Source organism: Thermoascus crustaceus (assembly GCF_041956765.1).
Source record: "Thermoascus crustaceus strain CBS 181.67 unplaced genomic scaffold VTN00scaffold_1, whole genome shotgun sequence".
In the NCBI taxonomy this organism is placed as follows: domain Eukaryota; kingdom Fungi; phylum Ascomycota; class Eurotiomycetes; order Eurotiales; family Thermoascaceae; genus Thermoascus; species Thermoascus crustaceus.
Window position 1 is genome coordinate 360152 of NW_027192527.1, and position 26304 is coordinate 386455.

At 52.1% G+C, this 26304-nt stretch overlaps 8 protein-coding genes across 8 annotated transcripts; 4 read left to right on the forward strand and 4 right to left on the reverse strand.

Annotated features, from left to right (window-relative positions):
* Window positions 1-88: 88 nt before the first annotated feature.
* VTN00DRAFT_120 (uncharacterized protein) lies at window positions 89-4346 on the forward strand (the record flags this gene model as incomplete). The annotated part of the gene is made up of 4 exons (XM_069427281.1): window positions 89-274; window positions 320-1157; window positions 1226-1328; window positions 2687-4346. 4 exons carry the CDS (start codon window positions 89-91, stop codon window positions 4344-4346), a joined length of 2787 nt encoding a protein of 928 aa, XP_069290828.1.
* Window positions 4347-6432: 2086 nt separating this feature from the next.
* VTN00DRAFT_121 (uncharacterized protein) lies at window positions 6433-7159 on the reverse strand (the record flags this gene model as incomplete). Its single annotated transcript, XM_069427292.1, has 2 exons — window positions 6433-6961; window positions 7020-7159. The coding sequence occupies 2 exons, from the start codon at window positions 7157-7159 to the stop codon at window positions 6433-6435; spliced, it is 669 nt and encodes a 222-aa protein (XP_069290829.1).
* A 391-nt stretch (window positions 7160-7550) lies between these two features.
* VTN00DRAFT_122 (uncharacterized protein) lies at window positions 7551-10560 on the forward strand (the record flags this gene model as incomplete). The annotated part of the gene is made up of 2 exons (XM_069427303.1): window positions 7551-9299; window positions 9373-10560. The coding sequence occupies 2 exons, from the start codon at window positions 7551-7553 to the stop codon at window positions 10558-10560; spliced, it is 2937 nt and encodes a 978-aa protein (XP_069290830.1).
* A 1721-nt stretch (window positions 10561-12281) lies between these two features.
* On the forward strand, window positions 12282-13189 carry VTN00DRAFT_123 (uncharacterized protein; the record flags this gene model as incomplete). The annotated part of the gene is made up of 2 exons (XM_069427314.1): window positions 12282-12471; window positions 12579-13189. The coding sequence occupies 2 exons, from the start codon at window positions 12282-12284 to the stop codon at window positions 13187-13189; spliced, it is 801 nt and encodes a 266-aa protein (XP_069290831.1).
* An 808-nt stretch (window positions 13190-13997) lies between these two features.
* VTN00DRAFT_124 (uncharacterized protein) lies at window positions 13998-15509 on the forward strand (the record flags this gene model as incomplete). Its single annotated transcript, XM_069427325.1, has 2 exons — window positions 13998-14681; window positions 14754-15509. 2 exons carry the CDS (start codon window positions 13998-14000, stop codon window positions 15507-15509), a joined length of 1440 nt encoding a protein of 479 aa, XP_069290832.1.
* Window positions 15510-16550: 1041 nt separating this feature from the next.
* Window positions 16551-17022, reverse strand: VTN00DRAFT_125 (uncharacterized protein; the record flags this gene model as incomplete). The annotated part of the gene is made up of 2 exons (XM_069427336.1): window positions 16551-16796; window positions 17011-17022. The coding sequence occupies 2 exons, from the start codon at window positions 17020-17022 to the stop codon at window positions 16551-16553; spliced, it is 258 nt and encodes an 85-aa protein (XP_069290833.1).
* Window positions 17023-17099: 77 nt separating this feature from the next.
* Window positions 17100-17429, reverse strand: VTN00DRAFT_126 (uncharacterized protein; the record flags this gene model as incomplete). Its single annotated transcript, XM_069427347.1, has 1 exon — window positions 17100-17429. The coding sequence occupies one exon, from the start codon at window positions 17427-17429 to the stop codon at window positions 17100-17102; it is 330 nt and encodes a 109-aa protein (XP_069290834.1).
* A 125-nt stretch (window positions 17430-17554) lies between these two features.
* VTN00DRAFT_127 (uncharacterized protein) lies at window positions 17555-22914 on the reverse strand (the record flags this gene model as incomplete). The annotated part of the gene is made up of 9 exons (XM_069427358.1): window positions 17555-17701; window positions 17775-17962; window positions 18022-19144; window positions 19227-20048; window positions 20139-20420; window positions 21519-21944; window positions 22002-22040; window positions 22477-22568; window positions 22653-22914. 9 exons carry the CDS (start codon window positions 22912-22914, stop codon window positions 17555-17557), a joined length of 3381 nt encoding a protein of 1126 aa, XP_069290835.1.
* Between the last annotated feature and the right edge of the window lie 3390 nt (window positions 22915-26304).

Below are 26304 nucleotides of genomic sequence, written 5' to 3' on the forward strand. Positions count from 1 at the left end.
TATTCCCCACTCTCTTTTTTACATCCCTGTAGTGGAATCAAGTGCAGTTTAGTCGGATATATTGATGGGGATACCGGAACGGCCCGAAATGGCGGCTGGGTTCAACGACTTCGACGCGGGCCATCGCGACCTGGTCACCGTCACAAAGTTCAATTTCTATGGCAATCGAATTGTTACAGCCTCTTCTGATCATCGCATGAAGGTCTGGGATCTGAAGGATGGCAGCTGGCAACTGACAGATACCTGGCGCGCCCATGACGCCGAGATTCGTGATGTAAGATGGCCCCTCCTAAATGCTCGCAACCTAATATTAAGACAGGCGCAGGCTACATGGAACGGTCCATTTACTGGTCAGCATATTGGAAGTGTCGGTGAGGACATGAAGTTCAAGATATGGCAAGAGGATGTAACGCAGCCCCCCAATTCGGGTCGTCGCTTCAGGCCCATTTTCCGCATGATGGCGCCGCAACGACATCCCTTTGTCTCACTTGACTTTCGCAACATCGACATGGAGACCTGGCTTGCGCTCATTACGCGTGATGGCTATCTCATGGTCATGGAGCCTGTAAGCCCGGACAGCCTTGCCGACTGGCAGGCCATGGACCAGTTCAGGGTATGCGCTGCGCCGCAGCGAGGCGAAGAGACAAGTTTCCAAGTCCAGTTTCATCATGATCCTGTTGATATCACGCACACATTGTTACCAAGCTGGGACCGCAAGAGTCTCTCGCTCGTCGTGGCAGCCATGGACACCGTGAAGATTTATCGTACGGATGCGAACCGTCGCTTTTATCACGCAATTGAATTGACCGGACATGGGGGCCTCGTCCGGGATATCTCCTGGGCAAATGGCTCTGTGCGCGGGTACGACCTTATCGCGAGCGGTTGCAAGGATGGCTTTGTTCGTGTCTTCGAGGTCTACACCTCGCTCTCCGGTAACGGCTCGAATAATTCGAACAACCGCCCGCACACTGCTCAATCCCCCACAATCCGTGCGACAGCACAGTCGGGGATCGGATCTGCCCTCGCGAGCCGCGCCCCTGCATCTGTATCCAACCGTCAAGCACGTGGTGACACCCAATTCAAGCACTCATTCAAGGAGGTCGCATGCATCGACAGCAAGCATTTGGATGTGTGGCAGGTGGAATTCTCCTATGCAGGTATGTATTGCACTTCAATATGACTTCGTCTGATGGTTAGGGAAGTCATATGCTAATGACACGAACAGGTGATTGCCTTCTTTCCTCTGGCGATGACGGTGCTGTGCGCTTCTGGAAGAAATCGTTATCTGGCGAATGGCTCGAATTCGCAGAAACAAATATGGCTGATGAGTATGTCCCTTTTCGCCCATAATTCCCAGTGTAATTATCTGTTTAGGAAACAAGCTGACATAGATAAAGTAGCTCTTGAACATATGAAGGATGTATTTTAAGAACGGATCTGGTATTTTGGTTCTTTGCGACTGGCGTTATGGTGGGAGGACTGAATGGTCGCATCGATACTGTCTGCGTTGGGTATTTTCGACTTCTTTTCTCTTTTTTTCCATATTCTTTTTCTAGTACACACTTTAAGATACCCATACCCTTGTGGCTTCTTTCTCGTTGCTCTCTCGGATTCCATTGTATACATACATCTGTCACTTTTCCGGCATGTTCCTGCAGGTATCATATATGAATATCTATATTTAAATGAGAACTTGGCTGCTGCGTCAGAATTTTCAAGTGTCTATAAGTTATCCGTTTACGGGGCTCAACGTTGAGGTTGGGATCTGGATTCTGAGAAATTGTTTGGCGCTTCATAGGTTTCTGGCCTGAGAACGAGATCGGGCTTGTCTTCGAAAGAGATACTCTGGTGACCTACCTAGGTAAGGATGGCCATTTCCAAGACCAGTTGATGAGAGATCCGGGCCATGAAGTGACCAGGAGTGACGTCCGTCGATAGATCAAGGTCTCACTTTTATCATTAGCGCTCATCTGATATTACTACTAGGTGACTACAGCAGCGCCCAGGGAGATGATTTCCCGGTGAAGTCCTACGGTTGCTGGGCGCCTAACCTAACCGCGTCACGTCCCCCGGCCGGGAGCACTCCCAGCCAGAGCCCCATATAAGCCATTCACACCGTGACCCCTTAGCACCCGGGACTCCTAGCTCAGTCAGTAAGACAGGGTGTTCTCATCTGGACTTCTGAGTAGGAGAAAATCCTGGTCGAATCTTGGAGGACGGGGAATCGTAAAGGATCGATCCCTTGATCACCAGGGTCAGTAAAAACCATGGCCGCTATCAAGCAATAGGCGGGGTTTTCGTAGCACCCTTTCCCCATCGAAAGGTGGGATTGGGTGTGTGAGCTTTTTTATGTCTGTTTATTAAGCTTTGTATTTTGTTTAGTTTGTGTTTTTGGTACAGTAGTTTATATTTTTGCTAGCATCTTTGGAATCCCCTCAGGATTGCCGGCGCAGTCACAAGCATGTTGATGTTACTCCAGCACAACCAACTGCTACCCTCAGAGCAGGTATTGCTGGCTTCTCAGTCCCTAAGGGTGACGATATAAACTGCTCCTTCCACACCCGGAACGCAGCACCTAGTTGTTACTACAAGACAACCCAGGAAGTTGCAATCGCTCTTGACGAGAATCACCACGCGTTTCTCATCATCTCCGCGGGAGACTGCTCTTCTCATGGACTTTACCTAGATACAACCAGGGCCAGAGGCCTTTACATTCATTACTTCGAGAAATGGCGCACGGGTCCAATCTTGGAGCCGGATTGTTCCTTGGTGCCGGTCAGGCACTCGCGGTTGGCGGTCCGGCCTCTCTGCTCATATCTTATGTATCCTTATCTGCATTTGTATACTGCCTTGTTACTGCCATGGCGGAGTTTGGAGCTTACATGCCTTTTCGCGGAGTTACGATAGGCCAGCACGCAACCCGCTATGTCTCGCCAACCTTGGGGTTCTGCCTGGACTTTCTTCATTGGTATTCCCTTGCTATGTTGGTGCCCTACCAACTTACGGCGGCTTCCCTCCTCGTCGGCGGTTTGAATCCGGGGCTGCATCCCGCAATCCCGATGACCACGATGTTCACCGTCATGGTCGTTCTCAACTCCCTGCCCGAGCAGACGTTTAGACGGGCAGAAAACAACCTCACCCGTGTAAAGATTGGCGCGCTCACCGGGATGGTGCTACTCTCACTCGTCTTGTTCTGCGGCGGTGGTCCGAATGGCGGGTTTCTTGGGTTTCGGTACTGGAACGATCCAGGCGCTTTTGGCGAATTCCTCGAGCCAGGTGCCGCTGGTCGATTTTTCGGGTTCCTGCAATGCCTTATGAACAGTGTCATCATCTTCAATTTTGCGCCGGAGCTCGTTGTGATCAGAGGTTCAGAAATGGTGTCGCCACGGCGTAGTATCCCGAGAGAGGCCCAGAACAACACCGGTCTACTCTCCTTCCTCTACATAATGAGTTCCCTCGCAATGGGGGTGATGTCGCCTTCTAATGATCCCCGGTTATTGAACGGTGACTCTCAGTCTGGATCTGATTCCTCCGGGTCTGGTTCTTCCCGTTCTGGAACTTCCCCATATGTCATTGGAATCAGAAACGCCGGGATCCGTTTCCTTGACACGATCGTGAATGCGCTGATCATGGCGTCCAGCTCATCCTCAGGCAGCTCGTTCCTCCACAGGTCTTCGCTTTCGCTCCATTCGCTCGCGGAATCGGGCAGCGCCCCCAGGTTCCTTAGAGTTCGCAACCGGTGGGGTCTACCTTACATGGCGGTTGGTTTATCGGCACTGTTTGGTCCACTTGCATATCTGTCTATTCTTGTCTCCGGTCCCACGCTCTTCAACTGGCTGATGAACTTCACCAATACCTCAGGATTCATCTCCTGGATGTGCTCCTGTATCATCTATTTCCGCTTTCGTAGGGCCCTCCAGGTCCAGGGTGTTGAGCCACCGTATCGATCTTGGATACAGCCATATGGGGCCTACATTGGCATCGCAGGTTCCACTTTGTTATGTCTTCTCAACGGTTTCAGCGTGTTCTTTCCCTGGAATTGGTCTGTGAGCGAATTCCTCGCCGCGTATACCGGGATTCCTGTGTTTATGCTTCTGTACTCTGTCCATCGAATTAGGCACTGGCGCGATCCGTGGGCCTGGAGACCGGAGGACGTGGATCTCCATACAGGACTAGGTGAGATCCTGGCTGCAGAGAAACCGCCTGAGGTCAGGGAGTGGTGGTGGAAGAGACTGTGGAAGGGACTGAAAAGACTGGTGCTGGCAGTGATTGTTCGCACACCGCGAATTGGGAAGCCTCAGCGGCATCCATCGAACGACGGGGACCATAGGGCTGTCGAAGAGTAGAAGTGTTGTTTGTGTCTCTTTCATACCGTCAACGGCCGCAGCCGCTTCAGGTTGGAAACATATAGCTGGTGATGCTTGTGATTCAACAGGCCTTAAGTCGATGGTCTAGTGTCACCACGTGGTAGTTGATTCCGAAAGCGTGGGTGCGAGCGTGGCATTCAATGGCTCTCAGAAGACTGGTAGCATCCGGTCAAAGGTTTATGTGAAGCAGGAAGTAGCATAAATTTGACTCTGGCTACACAATGGCAGTTCAAAATGATATTGATATGATATCAGCAAGGCATCTTTTCCTTTACCTAACAGGAGGGCTGCGAAGGGATAAAATAGAATCTTTGAGAAATCCATCACTCGTAGATGGTCTGCAGCTAGTGGCTGGAATCTGAGATACACTTATTTAACAAGGTGCGCGTCCCTTTCCCATTGTATATCCGAAGCATAATATTGTCCTGGCCAGCAAAAAGGAGGTTCTGGCTTAGGGTTTGGAAGTCTAGTTAACTTATAGTTAAAGAGCCCCCTACGTCTTAACTGGACCCTACTTAAGCTCCCCCAAACTTCGCGGCGGCCTATAGGGATGGCACCCCTAAACATAGCGCGAAGTTTCCTTAGATGAGCCGCTATACTGCATCTGCACGCCGTCCCATCTCACCGGATACCCAAGCGCGGATTGGAATGCAGGCCCCACACGATGTTTTCGAGTGAGGCACTCCACTATGTGGGTTTCCTGCATTTCAAACGCATCTGAGTACCCTACGAGCTACTGCAGACTACAGCAATAAATTTTTTTGATATTCCACCTTTTTCCCGCAGCGCTTTGTGGGAGTACACCGCAAGTTGCACTCCGTAACCAAGCCGTACCCTGTGTACCTAGACTAGCCCATGCACCGCATATTTACTGGTCAACCGTGAGGCTAGTGTATCGGGGGATACTCCGTAGGCATTTAGGAGCCATCATACGGACAGACGCTGCTAGCACTCGGCAAAGGCATTCGGAAGAACAGGACGCTGGATTTAAACGGGCCGTCGCCGTGGAAGCGAGCCTCGCGGGTCCTCCCGAGCCCAGCAGTCTTATATACTCGGTACGCCTGCCACGACTCCGACTGTCTGGAGCGGCTATAATGCAGGCTCATGTTTTCCATCCACACAGCGCTCTTCCATGCGCCAATATCACTCCACGTCTTCCCGCCCTAAGCCGCAGGGAAGCGGGCAATGGACGAGCCAACTTCTGCCCGTCACTCCTCACTTGCAGATCGATTACCTAAATGGCCCTGATTCATCCTATCCCAACGGTGTCCCATGCCTCGCAGGTCGCCGCTGGCATGGTCCACAGAACTCGGTCTGTTTAGAGTCTCGGAGTGGCGAGGCAAAGCCATGCCATCTCCATTACTATCATGGAGACCGTTTCTGGGGGCACGCTTGGACTACCATCGGGTTCTCTCGTTTTCTCGTTGTTCCCCCCCCGTGCCCTTTATTCCCATTCTCTTCCCCCCTTCTTCCCTCTTGTCAACTCTGCCTCATCCGGTGACCTCTCCACTCACCCGTGTTGCGTTTTCTCCCCTTTGCCGTCATAAACCTCTTCCCTCGCCCAGCCTCCGCCGCCCCTTTGACCACACAACTACCTCCTCTGCTGCTGCAGGCCAGCGGCTAGAATTCGAGTCTGTTTCTTCTACTGACGTCCTCTCTTCAGCACCTCTACCGCCCTCTGGCTTCGTCTTGGATCTGGAGATATCTAGACCATGATCGGAGTCATCTCCCACTGGGGAACAGGTGCTCTCGCCCAGCACCCAGCCTGACCTGTACCAGGCCGTGGGCCATTTCACCAACAGATTTTTCCATTCTACTACCTACAGATTTCTATTCTAGTCATCTCCTGTCATCTCCTGACAGCTTGGTCTCCTCATCTTGCTCACTGCCTCTGTCTTCTCTTCCTCTTTCTGGTCCCAGAACAGACAGGCCGGATCCCGAACAGGCGGAGGGACAACATCATCATGGCTTGCTCCGACACTGTTGCTTCCTGGCTAACCGACTCTGCAGATGCTAACCAGCCGTCCCCCTCGTTGCTTATTCCCTCCTGAGAGTTTGAGTGTTGCTACGCTGACCCGGACAGGATGCTGGGAGCCCCTGCACGGCTTTGAAACCGGTCTGACAGGTTTATTGAGCCTGGATGCCCAGGCCGTGATCTCCCGCCGGCGAGCCTTCCAACCCCCTTCGACGTCGAGAAGAGAGCGCACTCTGCTTTTCCCCCACCGGCCGGCCGTCGGACCCGTCCAGTCCCTTGCCGCTTGCCCCATCGGGCATGGACCGGCGCCCCAAGGCTGGAAACGGAACAGCGGCGCCGGGCAGTGGCTCGTTCGCCGCCTGCTCGCCCTCGCCCTCGTCCGACCGCGTCCAGGCCAGTGCCCTTCGATGAGAGCCCTCCAGCTTCTGCCCTGCGCTGCCCGCGCCTTTCCTCTTTCTCCTCCTGCTCGCTTGGGTCTGCGCGACTCTTGAATGGCCCATCCGTTCCTTTAGCCTTCTCCTCCTCTTCCTCTTCCCTTCTCTCGCCCTCCCGCTCCTCCCACACCCCCCCCTCCCCTTCTTCACCTTCTCGTCTCCCTCGCGAGAATTCACCCTTCCTCCTGCTTCCGTCCTCCCCGCCTCGCCTCCTCATCCTCCCTCCCTCCTCATCTCCTTCACCTCATGCGCTTCACGCCAACCTCCTCCATCCCACTCTCGTCGCTGCCCTCGATCGTCGATTCGTGTCCCCTTCCTGATTGTCGCACGCGCAAGCAAGGTTGACCACTCGAGCGACGTGGCCTCCTTCTTTCCGTCTTCATCGTCTTCTCGGATCTTAAGACCTAACGCTCTCTTATCGTCGACGACCGTTACGACCTCTTGACACGGCCTTACTCCCACCTGTAGTCACAGGATTCGACCGCCCTTCTTTCGCGCTCTCGAACTCCCTTGGTCCGCTTCTGCCAAATTCCGGCCCCTGGCGTTGTCCCAAACACCGCACCCAGACCTATCCTTTCGATAACGAGTCCCCGTCTATTTCGAGGTTCTGTGTTTCTCGTCCCGGTGCACGAAGCGCTGTGTCGTGTGGTGGAGTGGTGAACACGTACACCCGTCATCCTCGACAGCTGACATGCGTATTGCCTACTGGGTCTACCTGACTCGGTGCTGAGGAAGAACGTCATCGAGATTTGAGAGGGGGTACGCTGTCAGATTATGACAGATACCTCCTCAGTCGCAACCACGCACCCAACAACGGAACCGTACCCGGTCACCGCCCCTCTGAACTCCCCCGTTCCGAACGGTGCCGTCTCCGACTCCATCCCCCCAGAGGATGACGAGCCGTACACCATCAAATGCATCTGTGCGTTCGAGGATGATGATGGCAATACGGTCTTCTGCGAGGGGTGCGAAACCTGGCAGCACATCGAGTGCTACTACCACGGTCGGGACGTGCCAGAGGTCCACAACTGTGTTGACTGTGAGCCCCGACCTTTGGATGGCAAACGTGCCACGGAGCGGCAGAGACGGCTCAGGGAGCAGAGCGATGGCGGTGACCGGAAGTCGAAGCGATCGGGGACGAAGAGCCAGAAGAAGAAGGCTAAGGACCATTATGACCAGGTAAACGGCTATCACCACCGGAGCGAATCCAACTCCAGGGACCAACCGCCCGCGAAGAAGCCGAAAACAAGCCACAAGCCCTCGGGGTCGGTGGGCTCACTCTCGGGCGCTCCGCCTCTCCAGCCGGATTCCCGGAAGCGCACTGGATCTATCTCGATGAGTCCGACCAAGTCATCCGGACCATCCATTCCCCTCTATTCGAGCGATTTCCTCCATCTCTACGAACGTGACCAAAAGCATGTGCACATGGAGAGCAATCTCTTTGTCAACCTCACCTTGGCAGCCGACCTGGCATCTTGGGTGAAAGATCCGTCTGCCCTGTCGCGGGTTGTCAACGGCCGCACCCAAGACGTATTTACCCGGTCAGACGCATCCCTAGATCCGACCAGGTGGCCTTCCCTCACGTTACACTCTTTTACCGACACCAGCGTGGAATACGATGGAAAGCATCCCACTTTCAAGGTGCTAAGAACTGAAGAAGGCGTCCGCAATGGTGCGATTGTTGGTGAGGTCAAGGGGAAGATCGGGCTGCTTCGCGATTATTGTCTTGATCCCCACAATAGGTGGCAGGAGCTGCGACATCCGGAACCGTTTGTTTTCTTCCATCCTCAGCTTCCAATCTACATCGACAGTCGCGACGAGGGTACCATGCTTCGGTATGTGCGACGGTCGTGCCATCCAAACGTGACGATGAAAACGTTCATCACGAACGAGGTCGAGTATCATTTTTGCTTCGTTGCAACGCAGGATATTCCGGCGCATTCCGAGATAACGGCCATGTGGTACCTCGACCAGCAGCTCGTTGGATCTGCCAATGGTCTGATGAAGCAGGAATCAAGTGACGGTGTCCAGGATGCAGCAGCTATCTGCCTTAGCAATGTGTTGGCCAACTTTGGCGGCTGTGCGTGCGACCTTGGAGAGAAATGCCTGCTGTTCCATGTCGACCGCCGGTCCCGTCCGAAGGCAATCGACTCGAGCACGAAGCAGTTGAATGGGAAGCGAAAGAAGGCCAAGAGCAAGCAAAATAATTCGCCTCTAGGCACTGGACAAGCTACCAACAGTCGAGCTGGAAGTGAGGGGGTAAAGAATCAGCACGATGATGATCAGGCCGATGGTCGATCTACCTCTGGTTCCGCTCGAGGTCAGACTCGCAGCCGGGATCTCACGCCCACACACCAGACCCAAAATGACGTCTTGGCGGATTCTGAACTTTCTGCTCGTGACAAACGGAAGATTGCTGCGGTTGAAAAGAAGTTCGAACAGCTCGAGCAAGATCAAACGGCCCGGAAGAAGAAGCGTGGTAGTGGTCAATCTACGCAGACGACACCTACCGTCGCCGGTTCGGTAAGCTTTTTTTTCGTTTCTGACATCGGGCTGTTTATTCGCTCCTTCGACAATGACTGACATCTTGTCACAGAAACAGGCATGCTACTTTGCAAATCAAGGAGCTCAGTCCAAGTCTCTGCACTTAGACACGGGTGCTGGGCGTCAGTCTCGGTCTCCTCCGTCGCGTCTATCTCCCGGTTCCCCATCGGTCGCCCACAACGTTTCGCCGCGGAAGACGTCAGGGTCCAACACCCCCGTAGTGCGGTCTCCCCTGGGCCGTCCACAATACGTTGACTCTGCGATACAGACTGATCCAGATGAGCACGATGTTCGATACGTACCTCCTACCCCGCAGCCGCGCAGGTCAAGCTTTGTGCCACTCACACAGCGACTGCTGAAGCGATGCCACGAGGATCGGGTCAAGTTTGAGGAAATGGGCCGCCAGCGTGATGCTTTCGCCAGTTCAACGTCCAGCGGCTCACGGCCTACCAGCTCATCGACCGCGAGTTCCGACGGAATAGCCGGGAAACCCGTTCTGAACGAAAAGAACGATGTCGAGATGAAGGACGTCCACGCGGGAATGACCCCGTCCCAGAGTGGGGTATCAGAAACGGGAGGTCAGTTGGCGAGTCCAGAATCAAATTCTTTGTCTCCCAGTGTTCCTGGTAGCGGTACAAAGCCTCCGCCACCGCCGTGGCCTTCGACTGCCGCGCATAATTCCATAATCACAGGGCAAACCGCCAACGGTGTCCACTCTGATCATGACCGGCCAGATGCCAAAACCTCTACAATCCAACTGCCTCCGACGACCATATCTTCACTTCCTGCGGCCAGTACTCCTGGAACGACCACGCCATCGCTGCCACAGTCTACGTCCGGTCTTGAATCTCCCTTATCGCAGCCTGGTGTCCAGACGCCCGGATCTGGCGTCGCTGCCCCGAGTCCAGTCAAAAAGAAGCTTAGCCTGGGGGATTACCTCAGCAGAAGGGGCAATTTGACAACGACACCTACTTCCGAGAAGACTCAGGCTCAAGCGACGACCATGCTTCCTCCACAGAAAGCGCCAGTATCTCAATCCCCGGCTGCCAGTAGTCCTACACCGGCAACCAAAGGGACGCAGGTGCAGACCAATGCTACTGCAACGGTCTATACGGAGAAGCGTGAGAGCCCAAGTCCTCCGGATGTACCCATGGAAGATGTTGCTGAGCCGCCTCTGTCACCTTCCGTCTCCTCTATCTCTCCGTTATCGAGGCAGCCAAAGATCCAACCCCCTTCGTAATGATGTACCTTTCTGATGTCGATTCCGACGATGGGACTGTATTTTGCTCTCACTCTTTTACCAAAAGATTTCTTTCTCAGTCGTGTCTGTCTTGATCGAATAGGCGTTTCAGTCCAAAAGGTTCTTTCTCCTTCGGACGAAGGCGTATCAGGCGTGCCATTTATGGATTTCGGTCATGGGAACGGAATTTGGGATCTAGTTTTATGAGGATCTGGTTCGGGCGGATATTTAGTGATGTGGAATATTTCTTTTCGAGTCTTGTCTTCTTTCCAATCTTGCGTCTTCCGGCGCGCCCCATGTATTTTCCCCGACCTGGTGGCCTTTTTCTATTTTGACCATGCAGAGTAGCCATGACTTGTTCAAATTCTATTCAGTGTAACTGTGCAAGCATCGGCATCTTCGCTTCTCGACAGCTGGCTTCTGCAGTAGTTTATGACACGTGCGACAGCAAGTGTGGATTTCCAGCGGAAAGATGGAATCCGGTACTTTCTATACGCAAGTCATGTTCGCATTTCCGCTTCCTGCCAAGAGGCCTTCTGTACATAGACTCGCCTATCCCTATCTACTATGGTCGGATCATATCCTATTTATGAACATCGATTATTCATCCTAGTTGTTGAGCTTTTGGCCGATGGCTTGGTTGGAATAGAACGATATCTCTCAATGAATTTGAATGATTCTTTTTCGGGTTTCAGTCTGTAGAATTCTTTCCATTTTCTGCTCACAGTAAACAGTATCTGTCTCCTATCTGAAGAGAGACATGGCGTGGACGGCTTAATGGTCTTGCTGACATTATTACTCTACGGCCTAACATGACCCATGCTAGGTACCCAAGTTATTGTCCATGGTACCCGGGACTACCTACCTAGTTAGTTTAGCAATCCCTGATCTTCCTGATCCTTTAGGTAGGTAGGTCCTATTTTTCTTGTTTGCTTGTTTGTTTCTCTTGAAAACGAACTTAAACGTCATATTACATTATCTTGACAAAAGTACGGAAGTAGAAGCAAGCAAGCAAAGCAAAGCAAACAAAATACAAAATAAATAAATAAATAGATAGATAGATAACCTGAACAAGAAGGTAAGCTATGCTGCTAAGAGCAGTACCCAGTACATCCGTGGATTGTGAGTGGAAGCTGGCTGCATTCGGGTTCGCAATCGAGCGTTAGAAGCGCCATCCAAAGAATCGTAACTTTGTACGCTTATCTAGGTACCTATTCTCGACCTGTCGGATAGTTGGTTGGTTGGCTCGATTCATGTGATCGGTAGGTATGATACAGATTAGATACCGAAGGTATGAGGTACTTAAAAAGTATCTAATGTACCTACCTAACCGTGGCATGGCTAATGATGATGACGATATACGTGCGTCAGAAGGGCATAACTGTACATACCCTTGTTGAACTGCATGGGTACTGACCTTACTAACATTTAGGTAAGAAAGTGTTCGAGATAAGGAGAACGGTTTTTTTTTCTTTGTTTGAATTGTTGTTTGCTGGTTGGAATTGCAATCATGTCCCTCCTCACTCTCTTCTCAAGGGGATAGGGTAAATTAGATATATTGCGGTGTTTTCTTTTCTTTCTATTCTTTTCTTTTTCAAATGCTATATGATACTTTAAGGTACTTACTTTCTTGCTACATAACCTAACCTACGTCAGAAAGAAACATCGAAGTATTAGGTACTAGGCTACATACATACATACTCGTTGACAAACATTAAAACATGCCCTACAACATCACCGCAAAGGATACCCAGCCCACCGTCTGGTCCCACATCAACGGCTCCCCCGAGGCGGTCCTCGACCGGTACTGCGTCTCGGAGCTGTGTAAAGGGTGGCCCGTCTACCGGGATGCGTCGGAGTGGGCGAATTTCCGCGATCTGTTTGCAGACAAGGGGGCGTGGGTTTTTACCAGTATGTTTTCCTCTTATCCAACCATAAGTAGATACTAGATAAGTACGGTACGAATCTGACAATCAGGCTGACACTGTTTTGTTTTCTTTTCCACCTGGAATGATTAGCATGGTCCGGCCCCCTCCCCATCGACGACTTCATCCAAGTCTCCAAGGAAGGCCGCAGCAGGGGAGACTTCATTATGCACCGCGAGACCGGTACTCTAGTGGATCTGAACCCGACCACGAACCGCGCCGTGGGCAAGATGAAGGCGACCATCACGCAGCGGTTCACGATCCCTCGCGAAGGGCAATCCAAGTCCGGCGCCGGGCCCGACTTCGTCTTCGACGTCGACTGCGACGTCCGCTTCATCTTCTTCTGCAAGAAACCCTCCACCTCGACCCCGCTCTGCCCGGACGCCGACCGCCGCGAGTGGAAGATCCAATACGTCAAGCTCTTCTACGAGAAGGACCGGCTCAGCCCCGCCGACGGACGCTCCGAATCCGTGCCCCGGTTCGAACAGGTCGACCTCCTCAAGTACCCCGTCGGATACCAGTACCTGGGACTGGCGCAGTCGATGCTGGGACATAAGGTGCTGAATCACCTCCCGACGATGAACGATAACGAGGCGTTTTGGGGCATGTATGAGGCGATGGGGAGGTGGTTGAAGGCTGAGGAAGGGGTGGCGGATCTGTTGGGGGTGCCGAGGGAGGGGAAGGGGACGGAGCCGAGGTTTTAACTGAGTCGGAGGGTTTAGATTCTGAGAGGTTGCGTGTGGCTTTGAGAAAGATCCTGAGTATTGAGTGTGTTGTCGACAAGAAGAGATGAGAGGTAGCAGGGGACAAAGAGAGGAAAGAGGGGGAGGTTTCGGGTCTGAGTTTCTTGTCTCTGAACTTGATATTAATACCAGCATAAAGGTGCAATATATAATCACAGAGATAACATTCCAATAGATAGTTAAAAGCAAAATCTGCGGGGAAGTTGACTTATTCTTTTTGATTGCGAGATAAAGTGATGTTGAGTGTTCATCGTCAACAAACCTCTCCAGATTGAAGGCGAGCATCGAACTCAAGTATTTGACAAGGGCCTTGGACAGTTATTTACCTGAGACAATACAAAACAACAGTAGTCCGGTCACATTGAATCATAGAGTCTCGGTCACTGGTTCGCTTGATATTGTCTGTATGCGTTAGCATCACCCTGCACGCGAGCCACATGCCCTGGGAAGCATTAAAATAGCCCATTTTAACAGTGAGAAATATTCGACTGTATAGCTCTGCTTGCTTAAAGAGACATGCTGTTCCATCTGTGACAGATAAAAGAGCTGTACGTACGCCCTGCGTAATGCGGCAGCTCGACGGAGGCAAGGTCACGTGCCAGCATCGCGACTCTTCAGTGCAGCTCCAACAAAGTCCCAGACAGGCCGCGCTCCCAGTCCTCACAATTGCGACCAAAGACCACACGGCCTGCTGCTGGCTCTGTCAGGAGCCCGATCCGGTCGCAGACATCTCAGCTCGACCTTCGTCGATCCGGTCATCATCGCCATCATGGCCAGCACGATCGATCCCGCTCTGCAGGATCCCCTTCTCGCTCTCCGCCGAGCTATTGCGGCTTCGAGTCTCCCGACGCCGACGACCTCCTCAGAGCTCTCGAACGAGCATGCCACGGACGACCTTGCCAAAGCTACACACCTCTTCTTCACGCACCCCATCCCGCTCTCCATCCCGCTGTCGACGCCCACGCGCTTCGTCTCCGCGAGCAACGACAAGGGCGTCGACCTCCGCAGCATCTTCTTCGCGTGGCAGAAGAAGGATGTCGCCATTCCGGAGTACATCGCGTCGGCGCAGGAGCTGAATGAAGCTCTGAAGAAGAAGGAGCGCAAGGAAGGTGAAGAGGAGGAGCAGGTCCAGAACCTCGTCTTCGTCGAGCGCCTCGACCTCATCACCTGGCTCGAGGGCGCCTCTGATGAGAGCGAGTACATCAAGCCCCTGGAGGGCGCCGCGGCGGCTTCTGTGGCTGCTCAGGTCGCGGATTCCTCTGCAAATATCGCATCTGGAGCTGCTGGCGGCGTTCCCTCTGTGCCCAGTGGTGGCGCGGGAGGAGCGGTCCCTGCTACGGGGCCGCAGGCGGGAAGGTTGACCAAGGTCATTGATCCCAGATTGCAGGAGATTTACAATGGGGAGAGAAAACTTGGAGATCGGAACAGTGTGTTGCGGGGGATAAAGCCAACGGTATGTACATAGCCCATCTTATACGGAGGTCATCCCATATCTGTTCAGGATCAATGCTAACAGTTGGAACAGGACTTCTCGCACGTTCGAAAGACAGCGGAAGCTTTCCTTGGCCGCAATCGCTCTCGTACAGGCCAGTATCCTCCAGGAGTCAAGCCCGGAAGCAGGCCGCCTGGCGTTCCTGCTCCGTCCGCGGGTCTCCCCATCCCCAAGAAGCCCGGTCTACCAGCTCCATCATCTTCCCGCCGTCCCGACCCCATCATCCTCCTCTCCCCCTCCGCCTCCTCCCTTATCCGCATGTCGAACATCAAGTCCTTCCTCCAGGATGGTGTGTTTGTACCCCCAGACCACCCAACCCTTGCGACCTCCACCCCGTCCAACATCCTCCACATCACCCGCCCGCTCCGCATCCTCGCAGACCCCTCGCAAGCCAACGCCGGCGGGCCCATCGGCTCGCATACCGGAGCAAAGAAACCCACACGCTTCATCCTCGTCGACTCCACCTCCAACTTCAAGCCGGACTACTGGCAGCGTCTCGTGGCGGTCTTCACGACCGGTCAAACCTGGCAGTTCAAGTCGTACAAGTGGTCCTCACCCCCGGAGCTGTTCAAGCATGCCACGGGCATCTATGTCGGCTGGCGCGGGGATGATATCCCCCGCGAGGTGAAGGGATGGGGACGCGGCGTCAAGAGCTTCGCCGTCGAGCGGTGGGAGGAGAAAGGTGGAGTGCATGGCGCCGGACGGTGGCGGGACCGGGAGGTCGTCGAGGGCATCTGGACCGCTATCGAGGAGGGGATGAGAGCGAGAGGATGGGGGTCGACCAAGTAGAAGGAACTTCTTTTTTTTCTTTGATTGCAAATTTCCACCTGCTGTAATTCTCGAGTTATGACGGTTATAGACTCGACCAGGTGATGCTATGTTGTTTATGTTATTTGTTTCTTCTTTCCTAACTTTCCAGCCAGAGGACGAAGAAGAAGGGAGGAGCTCGACTAAAGAAATTAGCATTTCCATGCACGGAACGAATGGATCAACAACACACAATTGCAGGGCGTTTTGGATGGGAATGTCAGTTAGAGTTTTAGAGCATTTTTCTTTTGAAATGTATGTACGCATAGTCAGCCAGTCAACAGTTATTATTATATTATGCAGTATTTAACCTAACTACTTACTACTATTATCATCACCATAGCAAGACATTCATTGTAGAAATCTTACTTGTTGCCACCTCCGTAAGTTTAGGTAGGTACATAGGTAGCAACCACTCATGTCCTGTCCCAACAAGTAAGAGAAGAAAAAGAGACGAGTACTATATAACACAGACAGGTTTCTTAATCTTATCCTCATTCGTTCTTACTCTCTTTTTCCTTTCCTTTCCCTGGTAGGTAGGGTACGAACTGTTAAGTACAGGGTGACCCCTACTGCACTGTACTGTACTGTACAATCAACAAATGTATAAGAAAATCAGGAGACTTATTTTTTTTTTACTTTTCTTCTTGTGTATAATGATGATAATAATCAGTGAGCAGTAGTAAGTAGCTTTGTGTGTGTGTTCCGTCTTGATCCTTGAGAGTTGATCAAGGTCGAAGCCCTCAAGAATCAGACGGTGGATAAGGTAAGGAGCAGAGAGGACGAAGACCAGTTTCAGCAATGAAGAATAAGACCCAGCGCGTGGCATAAAATACGATAGTGAAAAAACAATCACGGAGTGTCCAATGTGTCGAATGGAAATGCTTGAATTAGGATTACCAACCATTGCTGTGACAATATGATCGAATGCATTACCCTTAGTACCTTAAAAAAAGACAAGAAACAACACAGAAGAAGGCCAAACAAAAAGACAAAAGACAAAAGACCAACCACCAACCCATTTCATGTCCTCAAACCGACATCCTGAGATGAGAGGAAACATGAGACCAGACCTGAACCCGACCAGACCACACCAGACCAGACCGCCTTGGCGCCATGAGTCTTCATTCTAAAACAACTTCGAGGGGACCTCAAAAAGCCTTCATGTTCATTTGATAATAGGAAAGACATGACAATATCGAGGAGATCCTTGATGATGATGATGATGATGATGATGATGGAAGGAACTATTTCGACTGGTAATACTCGCTAAGTCCCAGATGCAATCTTTGAATTTTCGAAATACAGATAAGGAAATCGTATATGCAGAAATGCACATGACAAAGGAAAAAAGAAGAAAAAAAAATGAAATTATCCACAATATCAAGAAGCACGTTAACGCCGATCCAATGCTTTCATGGACGTTTGCGTCTCAGTTTTTTCCATCCCCACCGGTGTGAAAGTAGTAGTATGACAAATTCACCATTCCGGCCATTTCTATCATGTGGTCCATAGAGGGATAAGAAAATTCGTGACTTCTTTCGTCCCCGACGGGGTATGAATCCTAGAGTATTATTTAGGAGTATCATGCCAGCATATGCTGTGATGGCTAAAGAGGGTGCTGCTGATGGTAGGAATGTTCGAAGCGGAGGTATGCAGATGGAGCGGTACGGAGCGGTCGAGCGGAGGATAGTGACATCGTATCGAGAACATGCACAAAACGGGAATGTAATGCTGTTGGCAGAGTCCGTAGGCAAAAGGAGTCAAAGAAGACAGCATAAATCGAGGATCGAGATAATACAGCGAGGTTCGTTCTGCATGCAGCCGACTGATAGATGTACAACCCGATATGGACATCTCACGGCGAAGGATGGGATGATAGCAGAGGTCCGTAGTCCACATTTGACTCTCATCGGGTCAATGTTAGCGATGAGTCCATGTGACGACAGTGGTCGAGACGGTTCAGTGGACACATCGATGGCTAGGCAATGGTGGTGTTTGAGGGAAAGGCCGCGTCGGATTCGTCATCAAGGTCTCGCGGAACGACTCATGGACCGCTCTGGAAGCGGAGCTGGCGTAGGCGAATATGCTCGACTAGCTCCGGTGGTATCCAGACCATGTTCTTGCAGAACGAGGGCGTACTTTGGATCGCGGAGGAACTTGGGCACGGAGTCCTAGGGATGCATTAACTGACTGCACTTATTCCTCCCAATATCGCACTGGCAGAATGGGTAATATGATCCTTACACTTGACATCAACTTGAAGACTGAGGTCTGCGCCATTTCGAATAGGCTCACAACCTCCTGAAGGCTCTGGAACATCGACTCGTCATCACCAACGGCCTTGGTCATCCGACTTGCAAGGCTATTCCGCAAAGCATGGTCGATGTTCAGCTCACATGGGGAGCCTGGAGCCAAGAAGGCATTGTACAATCCTGTGGTTGCCGTTAGTCTTATCAAGTCGTTGCGAACTGAACTGGAACAGGCCACTGACCATAAGCAGCTGCAAGTGTCTCCCGAACCGCATCGACCTTGGTGAACGCACCCGCCTTCTCCGCTCGATGGTAGTTTGCCGTGAATTCCGACACGTCAACATAGAATGAAAGATTCTCTTCGCAAAGCGAGTAACGCAAAAACTCGCGGAACAACAGCCTCAGGGCTGGATCGTGGAGAATGTGGTTCAAGCGGGCGTTATTCGAGTCTCTCGGAGCATTCCTAGTGTCATAGGTGGGAGGAGGCGGGTTTTTTTCCCGGGCAATCCATCCACATACCCGCTGGCCCCGCTCTGTCAGGCCATAGATGGCATATTTCGTAGGTTGAAAGACAGCATTCGTGTCTTCACCGTAGTTCCTATCTTCCTGAAGAGCTGTGATCAGCCCGTACTTGACGAACAACTCCGCAATCAGACATGTCTCCCTCCGGTCGATGGTTGTAGAACAGTCCATCAGCCAGTCGATAGCCGCTTTCCCGGTGAAAGTGTTGGTGTAGATCTTGTCCCCGATCTTCCTCTCCTTAGCCATCTTCACTCCAACGAGACCGTTTGTATAGTCACTGAGAGAATCTGAATCAGAGGTAGAAATACTGCTCTTGACATTGGGACCATCTTGGCCAGCAAAGCGACGGAAGATGACCTCGATGGTGGCACGATCATGCGAGATTTTATCGGTCTCCGGGTCTCTCTCCAAGCTAACCAGCTGCATTGTGTTTCGGGGCGACTCCAGTACATCCATCACATGTTTCGCAGTAATGCCGTTTCTCTGACAGAAACGTTGCAGGATGTTGATTCCCTTTGGAGTCAGCTGAAAGAGTGCACCCTTCATTGGAAAATGCGCCATCGGTCTGCCATCAACAGGCTCGATAAACCGAGCATCAACAAAACGCTGGCAGACCGATCGTGCCATTTCTTTTGCCATTGAGAATGTTGTCGTAGTGGTTGTGGTCACAATGCGGGAAGGGTCCTTAGGGTCAGGCATGCGGTTGGATTGGGAGAACTTGAGCGAACCCAGGTTGTTGATTGCCTCTTCCGAGGTAAAAGAATGATCGAATTTGGTGAAGCGCACACGATGTGTATCCAACTTCAAGCTGACCATCAATGTAGCAAACAGATCCTTGAAATCCTGCGACCTAGTGAGCATCGGATTTTTCATACAAACATTCTGATCTACAGTCTGTTCACCACACAGCGGAATAATATCGTACCTTTGTGAAAGGCCGCTCCTCATCCGTCATCCGCAACAATCTCGACGATGTTTGATGCATTTTGTTTGGTGGTTGCGAGGACCCTGACTCCGGCTGCAATGAAGGTAATTGGTCCGATGGACGGGGGGCGCGTTGAATTGTGTACCTGCGTTTCGTGGACGGGTTCGTCTGCTGTTCCGCAGGATTGGAAGGTGAAGAAGAATAGCTCTGCGGTTCTGGTGTACCTGTTCCTCTAGACAGCTCGAAGCTTTGAGGCCTTTCCGTCGGTGACCTGTCGGTTTGTGCTGATTGTTCACCGCTCGTCCTTCTGTCCGACAGAGCAGGCGTGGACCGAGTTAATCCAGAGGCAGTCGCAGTCGAAACACCACCGGTGCCCACCAGAGACGGCTTGTAGGAATGCTTTGATAGGCTTCCAGAAGAGGCAGAGTAACGTATTGAGGAATTGGAATTGATACCAATGGAAGCAAGGGTTGCGATGGCGCTGGATGTCTTCTCACGGGCAAGAAGGGCCAATGATCGTCGGCTGCCTCGAGATATAGAACCGGTGACTGAACGGGAAAGAGTTGTTGATGTCGATGTGGATGATGTGAAATCCGGGCCAAGGTCTACAGGGGGTAAAGAGCCGTAAGGGACTTGAGATGAGGTTTCTGATGATTCTTGTGGCTGGTTTTCGGGAGACGTTGGCATTGAACCCGAACCAGGCGTAGGGGTAACAGAGGGTGAAACTGTGGGAGCGGGAGAAATAATACCAGGGACCGTTGCGGTGGAGGATGATGTATCCGTCATGTAGTAGTTTGCAGGGCAATAATAACCAGACTGCGCCTGTAATGTTGGGAGGGTACACTCCGTACACGGGTCCAAGACTCTAGTATGGACCAGGCTGCTAGGGTCTGCCTGTCATCGACGACCCACCCGAAAGCACGAGTCCGACCGGGGTCTCATGCAAGAGACAACGTGGGACTTTCTGCTGGGTTTTTCCTTGGTATTGCGTGGGCACTGGTGGCTTTCGGCGATAGCCCAAGGAATCTGACGCCACCAGCCAATAGCAACGGCAAATGCGCAAGGCCCGCGAAGATCCTTAGGGGCGATCAAAGTTGGCTCGCGGACAAGGGTCTCCAATACGGAGCAGACCGGTGTGCGCAGTAGCTCAACCAGAGACTGCGAGACCGCTGATCTGCTGAAGAAGCGCTGGTCCTACTGCCGTACAAAGAGCGCCGGACTGAAGAATTAGAAACGCGTGGGAGAAGTACTCCGTAAGTGCGGGTCCCCTTTCCTGCGTTCGTCGGTGGGTCTCGAAGCCGAAATCGTCGGATGATCAGCGGAATTAGGCCGCACAAAGTTAGGCAGGATAGAGGTGGTAATGATGAGATAATCGGGCGCAAAAGACTGGAGAGGGCAGAGCCTATGCAAGCTAGGGGTGCCGCAAATCCCGAACGGTCTGAAAGCCTCCGATGTGAGTTGAAAATGCAGGGCGCAAACAGGCCCAGTAGTGGAATGCTGCTGGAGAGGAGGTGGAAATTCCCGTGTCTAGCTAGTAAGTCCGACGGTTGAGGAATGGGGATTGAGCCTTCCAGAGCTTCTCGGGGCTGGGAGCCTGGGCGAAACGTGGTGGTGGATAGTGGGCTCTGAGTCTGGCGCTCTCCGGGTTTAGGGCCGGCAATTGTCCACAGGCCGGAGTCTGCCGTCCAAACAAAAGCCTTGAAGGCGAGAGGGGCAAAGATGGAAATCTTGTGAGCCGGTCCCAAGTCCAAAATCGGGTCAAGCGCTGGAATAAGCAGAGATCGTCAATTGAGTCATTCACCGCACCCGGGATGACGCCAAACAGCAGATAAAGATCGACTTGGACGCGTCTATTCCCAGTCGAGTAACACTTTGAGTTACTCTCCAAAACCCCAGATAAAGTCTCTCGTTGAACCCGAGTACTTGGAGATGATCGCCAGGATTGAATGACGCTGGAGCAAACGGTACCAGGCGCAGAGAGCACGTGGAATTGGAATAAGCGACAGATCAAGCCTCAAAACACAGGAGGATGATGGCTCGGATGGAACGGCAAGATATGAACACGACAAACGGGATAGTGCAAACTGCGGCTTATCTAGTGGTAATCATGCCTTTCAGTCTCAACTCAATCCTGTCGGCTCGTTTGCGATATGATAAGACAAGGTCCGTGGATATATGGAGTAGAGCGAAACAGGACCACAAGCCAAGGTGAGAAGAGTTCCCAAGGGGTTAGGGTTGGGAGCCGGAGAGAAGCGCGTGTTTGTGTCTGCAGCTGAGGCCTGAGGAGCCTACCCGGTGGATCCGATAGCCAGTCCCGTAAAAGTGATAGCGGAATTGTATGGCGCCTTCGGTTGCTGTGCGGCGCTGCGCTTTTCCCAGGCCGTTCGATGTGCCTGCCCTAGCCCAGATCCACGTTATTAAATCCCGGCTCCACGTGGGCACACGTGGAGTGTAACTGCTGGAGGTTGAATTCGCGCCCAAGTCTCGGGAGATGACCTCCTGGGGAAGCTTCGCTACACTGTACGATGGTGCACGCCTGGACGTCCAGTCTCGGAGATTTTGTTGTAATTCACCATGAACCTCGGCCCCTTGCGGCAGAATAAAGAGAACGTAGGTGCCAGTGGTCGGCTCGGGGTGGGGATGAGCACGCTGTGGAGCCGCTGCTTCTGAGAGGGAGGGGAGACCTCCTGACTTGGCCGGCAGCGCTCGGCGGTCTCGCTTTCAAGCTCGCAACGAGACGATAAGGAATGGGAATCACCGGAGACCGAGGCTGACCATAGCAACCACTCTTCGGATCTGAATCCAGAGAAGCGCCTAAAGCTCCACAGGTTATTGAGACGCTCAGATCGTACAACAGTCCAGCTTGGAGGACTTTTTTTTAAACAACGCTCGCAGAAGTAGCCGTCAAGGTTTCTAAGAAGTGCATTGAGAACGAATGGCAGACTGTGGACTTCTATTGACCAAAGCCCCAGACCCAACAGCAATTCATGCCACGGCGGATATTGGATAACCTCGATGGATACACCAGGAATGGCGAAGACCAAGCGGTGAGGAAAGATGAGGGATCTGGCAACCCGAGTAATCAGAAAAGCGCACAGTGGGCTAAGAATAACGGGGAGTCTGCTGCCAATGGGGGCAGGCAGCGCTAGCGAGAAGGGACAATGCAATGTGAAACCATGACACCATTTCCCCTTCGGAGATTTCCGTACGATAGGAATAGTAGTAGTAAGATGGCTTGGGGATGGCTTACCGAGAGTTGATGGGTCTTTGACTCTCTGCACAGAATGAACTGCACTAGGCTGTGGATTGGAGAAGGGACGGAGAAGATGTCCCTTGAAGCCCCTTCAGAATCTCACAGGGCTCTGCGTCAGGAAAACGGCTAAGTCCACCTGACATTTAGACTGGAACGATACCGTTAAGGCTTACGCAGTAAGAACGGCGGCGTCATTGGCTTCATGGATGCTTGAGCAAGCATGCCACGAGCATAGGCGCCGGGGTTGCCACGAGGCCGCCATGCATTTTGGGCGTCGTTAGGGGCGAGATCGAGGTGGCTTGCAAGGGGCATCCCCTTTGGCTGCGCAGGCTGTGAGCGATCACAGGGCAACGACATGATGGTGACACAAAAGTGCCATCGTTGACGCGTTGCAAGATTCGTGCGCGAGAGATGTTCTGCCTCGAAGGATCCCATCAGCGTTGGTGGATGAGGCTGCGAATCCCGTGATTCTCACCACTCCTACAACTCGATCTGTCTATACAGACAGTATCAGAACACAGCTATGTCCTGTCCGCAGTCCTCTGTCGAAATCATCCATCACCACTCCGCCGCTCTCCGAGCTCCTAGTCTCTCGCTTATTCTGCTCAGGAACTGCCCTTTCTCCGTATTTTGCCCTCACTTGCCTGCGGGGACACCTGCTCGAGAATCCACTCGAGCATCCGTTATTTTAATTGATCGGAATTCCTCAACTTTTAAGACAGTATCCCGATGCAGTAACAGACCAATCTTACTGACAGCCTTCCAGAATTCTAAGACCCCCGGTTCTCCTGTTTCCCCATCACATCTGTATTGCTATGGTCGCCACATGGCACATGCAGTGCGCCATGGAATACGCAGAAGGTTAGGCAAAGCCGCAAGGATCATCGTGATGCGGGATTAAGCGGTCAGACCCGTACGAATATCATCGGAGAGCCTTTTCCGTTACGTTTACTTGTGACTTAGGCACCACTCATCTCTTTGATTGCCTGACCCCGTAACGCTCAGATCTGTTTGAGCCTCGAGGATCCAACGCGGCAACAGTCAGCGTCAGACAAGCGAAGCCGCGAAGGAGACCCATCCCAGCCGCCCGTTTTCTACCAAATGCCATCTGAATTCTGAAACAAGCTCTAGCGGTCAGTGTTCAACCGCCCGTGTGGAGAAAGCTCCCTCTGCCAGAAGTATGGTCCAAAATGCCACGTGGAGACTAAAAAGGAAGAAGAAAAATTTTTACATGGAGTCGGTGAAAAAGGCTTCGGATAAGGGACGAGAAGAGCGGATGATTGGCATAGGTAGTGCGGAACGTCGGGATGATGCAGTCGCCACTGGATCTACGATACATGGTACATAACCGATATCAAGATCACGACTTGGATCGAGGGACTACCCGACTTGGCTACTGGAAAAGCGAAAGAAAAGAATAAGAATTTGTTGATATTTCTTCCCGCGCACAGTTCACAGAAGAGAGCTTAAAAGGTTGTGACGGTCGTGACCCCAGACTGAAACCTTGATAGACACTGAATCATAACAGGCTAAGCCACCAACTTATCCACCATGTCTCGTCTTTTGAGCCAAGACTTTGACATTATTATTACTGATGGGAATCGCGACATGATTCAGAATTATTATTGGGAGATAGCCTCGTTACCCAGAGAAGTCAATCTCGCCTAAGCTGAACCAGATCTGAGTCTACCGCTCCACGCTCCACAGCAAACTTTGCGAGTCATCTGAACGTCTCAACATGTTCTCTCCATTGTCTGTCTTGAGTCTTGCGCGCACAACAAGCTACACGAGACGGAGTATACTCCACACATACACAGTACTCCGTACAGAGGAAAAATCTAAGTGTCTGGCCTTAGCCGTCTAGCCCATCGAGGCGGGAAAGACTGCATAGCCGCCCGACTGTCAGTTTAAGGATATCGCAAGCACACTTCAAAATATCGCAATTACCTATTGCCTTATGTACTGCACGAAGTGCAAGGGCTCCTTGTCAGCGTAACTAATGGCTGTGTGTGGCCTGATAGTGTACTCCATATTGGCACTGCAACATCAAGGGGTTGAAAATTTTTCACGACTGGTAAACACGGGACCCCGAGGTGTTAGCTCAGCCTCAACGGTGAACCCCAGACTTGCTCAGGGGCACATCCCGATGATGCAACGTTCCGCTATCTTTTACAGGGCCAGCGACTGATCGACGAATTCTAGAAGCCGGTGGCAAACTCTGACTGTGGACAAGCTGTACTGAGTAAAACCCAAGAGGGCCAAGACGCCACTACGGAGCACGACAAAAAAAAGACACACCAGGATGCCGAGACGCTAGAAGGATTCCGGAACACGCCACGGAATGCTTTAGACCCTACGCGGACAGAGTTGCTCCATCACTTCTCCGTACATCGTACCCGCAAGCCAAACTACCAGCAGGGCCCCAGAAATCTCTCATCTGTGACCTGTCCGAAACGTTGAGCGCGGGTCACTGAAGGAGAGAGGTATCCTGTCGGATGAGTAAGTCTCAGGAAGGTGAGCACATGTTCGATCTAGTGTACGACAGTACATTCCCAGTTACCTCATGCCAAGTTCAACCTGACAAATTTACTCCCCGGCGTCGAGCCACGCGCTCGTAAACCGCGGCGGCTTCGGAGAAAGCACGTGGAGAATCCAGATCGTCTCGGCTGACGAAACGACCGCCTGATGGAAGCGACGCGCTGTCTTTGCTAAAAGCGGCCGGTGTGTCTCGCCGAAACTAGAGAAAGCGAACCAACATTGACGTGCATATCGACTACCGAAGCACAGCGATCAAGGCTAACGCTTGTGGTGCCGGCCAAGCAGCTCCCCTCCGGCTTTTCGGCAGAAGTTAGAGTAACAGGCTTGCGACCGAGGGAAGATATCACCAGTCTGGACTTGTTGGACCTGGGAAGCCTCGAGAAAATTGAGATTCAGCTATGAAGTGCCCCATTCTCCATACTGTCAGGCTGAAATGACGGCTTCTACGCTTCTCACGACGGCGGTCCGACGGACACCTTTGGTTTCGTAAAGCTCGGGTGGAGAACAAGGGTTATCTTGCAGATAGCCAATTGAATTAATTAACCTCCTTGCTGGCTGCCGCTCCAGGGCTGATCCCTGCTTGTCCACGCGAGACAGGGTTGAAGGTCTAGAGAAAGCGACCGATGCAGCGGCTGGACACATCGCTTTTCTCTGAGCCTTCTCAAGATTGGTTGGGCGCAAGAAGGATATGAGACCTTTTCAGAAGGAAAAGGGGTACTAATGCACTATGCACAAAACCAAGGGTCCAAGAGACAGCCACGGGGTGTGATCCATTCTGCACCCGACAACTCTCCAGCTCACAGCTCAAAACGGCCCTTTTCTTCACAAGTGGCAGCGATGAAGAGATGCGGATGGGTGGTGCATCCGCCAAGAGAAGATGAGTATGGGAGGCCGGGTGTGCTTAAGCATCTTCCATTCGTCCCGCTCGAAACTAGACATGCGAAAATATCATATCCCCCATGTTATTACTGCACGTGTGCTTTTTTTGATATAATCATATTGTTGTGTTAGCGTAAGGTCACTGGCGTTCCTTCATGGCTCATGAGGCAGTCAGTCCCGCCGTGCGGATTTGATCGTCGTTACTGCCACAAACTCTACCGACCGAACAATATTTGGCTTTCCCGAAGGAGGAATACTGCCAATCGACCTGCTCTTTTGAGGTAAAGTACTAACGCGATCTCCTACCTGAGAAGGCTGAGATCCTCAATTCAATCGTCCACGGTTAAAGGGGTCACTTGACCCTAATCCCTCGAAGCGAGCGCGTTTTCTCGTTTTGGACGATCTGCA